Source organism: Phaseolus vulgaris, chromosome 4 (assembly GCF_000499845.2).
Source record: "Phaseolus vulgaris cultivar G19833 chromosome 4, P. vulgaris v2.0, whole genome shotgun sequence".
NCBI lineage: Eukaryota > Viridiplantae > Streptophyta > Magnoliopsida > Fabales > Fabaceae > Phaseolus > Phaseolus vulgaris.
The window spans coordinates 6652885-6654583 of record NC_023756.2 but is presented as its reverse complement, the minus strand read 5'-3'; the positions used below and the strand labels follow the sequence as shown (position 1 = coordinate 6654583).

The 1699-nt window shown below is 35.0% G+C and overlaps 1 protein-coding gene across 1 annotated transcript; it reads right to left on the bottom strand.

Moving 5' to 3' along the window:
- Positions 1-445: 445 nt before the first annotated feature.
- LOC137838224 (uncharacterized) lies at positions 446-904 on the bottom strand. Its single transcript, XM_068647479.1, has one exon. The coding sequence runs from the start codon at positions 902-904 to the stop codon at positions 446-448; it is 459 nt and encodes a 152-aa protein (XP_068503580.1).
- Positions 905-1699: the final 795 nt, after the last annotated feature.

The window sequence follows — 1699 nt, the reverse complement described above, 5'->3', positions numbered from 1 at the left end:
CACTTTCATCCCAAGCAATGTAGGCTCTTTTTGATTTTGCTTTCTTTTCCTTCCTTCTTGACTTCTTCTCTTTATTTGGGCATTAAGCCTTTATGTGCCCCTGTTCTCCACAACCATAACAAGTATAATTGTTAACATTAAAATCACTAGTTTTCTTGTTGCCATACCTTTTTTTATTATAGTCTTTGTTGCGGTTCTTCTTCAAGAATTTGCTGAACTTTTTGGACAACAAACTAAGAGTTTCTCCTTCACTCTCCTCACTTGAAACTAGATTGTTCTTGTGTTTGGCAGTTTTCAAGGCAATGTTTCTTACATGCTTTTCTTCACTCTCTTGAATGTTGAGTCTATTCATCTCCAACTCATGTTCCCTGAGCTTTCCAAACAAGGAGGTTGTAGTCAAAGATATCAAGTCCCTTGATTCTGAGATAGCCGTGACTTTCGGTTGTCAAGATCTATCAAGACATTTGAGAATCTTGATATTCAACTCTTCTTTGTCAAAGACCTTTCCAAGACTCATGAGATGATTGACAATGTGAGTGAACCGCTTTTGCACATCCGCAATTGATTCTCCCTTGAGCATTCTAAACATCTCATACTCTTTGATTAAAGCATGTTTCCTTGCCCTCTTTACATCGTTCATTCCTTCATGAGTTACCTCTAGAGTATCCCATATCTCCTTAGAAGATCTGCATTGAGAGACCCCGAAAAAATCATCAGAATTTAAGGCAGAGGTGATAATACTTTTTGCAATACAATCAAACTTTGCTCTTTTGTTTTCTGCATCAGTCCATTGCGACCAAGGCTTTTCAATAGAAACATCATCCTTTTCAAGCGTAGGAATAAAAGGGCCATTTTCAAATGCATCCCATATTCCTTTATCAAGAGATTCAACAAAGATCTTCATACGTACCTTCCAAAGTTGGTAATTCAAACCACAAAACAAAGGTGGTATGTTTATTGATGCACCCTCCCCAAATGATAATTTTTCAGCCATAAGAAAAAGATTTTTAGGATCAAACTTGAGAGTATTTTTCAAGTACCAAGCTCTTGATGCCAATTGTTAGAATATATGACCTTAAACAAAAGAGGGGTGAATTGTTTATGAAAGATTTTCTCAAACTTTGAAGGTATAATGAAGTTCAAAGCAGAATCACATATTTAGAAATCCAGAAAGCAATCAATTGAAAATGTATAAGTTGATTAACAGAAAATCAATTGGTTGTTTTTACGATTCAACCGGTTGTTTATATCAGTAGAATTAAAAACAACATAAAAGAAGAATTTAAATGAGTTTAGGGTAAGAGAAAAGTAATCAAGCTATTTATACTGGTTCACTTTTATCCCAAGTGCTACATCTAGTCCCCAGAAACCACTGGGTATCTACTATGCAATCAAAATCCAATTTACAAACACACCACCAAAGAAGTGACCTTGAACACCTCAAGACACACACTTCATTTGGCACACAAACACTACAGAAATCAGAACAACCTCTAATTCTACACTTACGCAACAGTGTTCAGAAATACAATTTATTTAGAAAGCATTACACCTGATGAAGACCAAATCAAAAAGATTACACCAATCCTATTCTATTGCTTTGAGAAAACCCAAAAGCTTGAATGCAAATCTTGAAAACTCAAATCTATTTTCACACTTTCACAAATGTCTCAAAACTGTTATCAAACTTTAAGAAAGT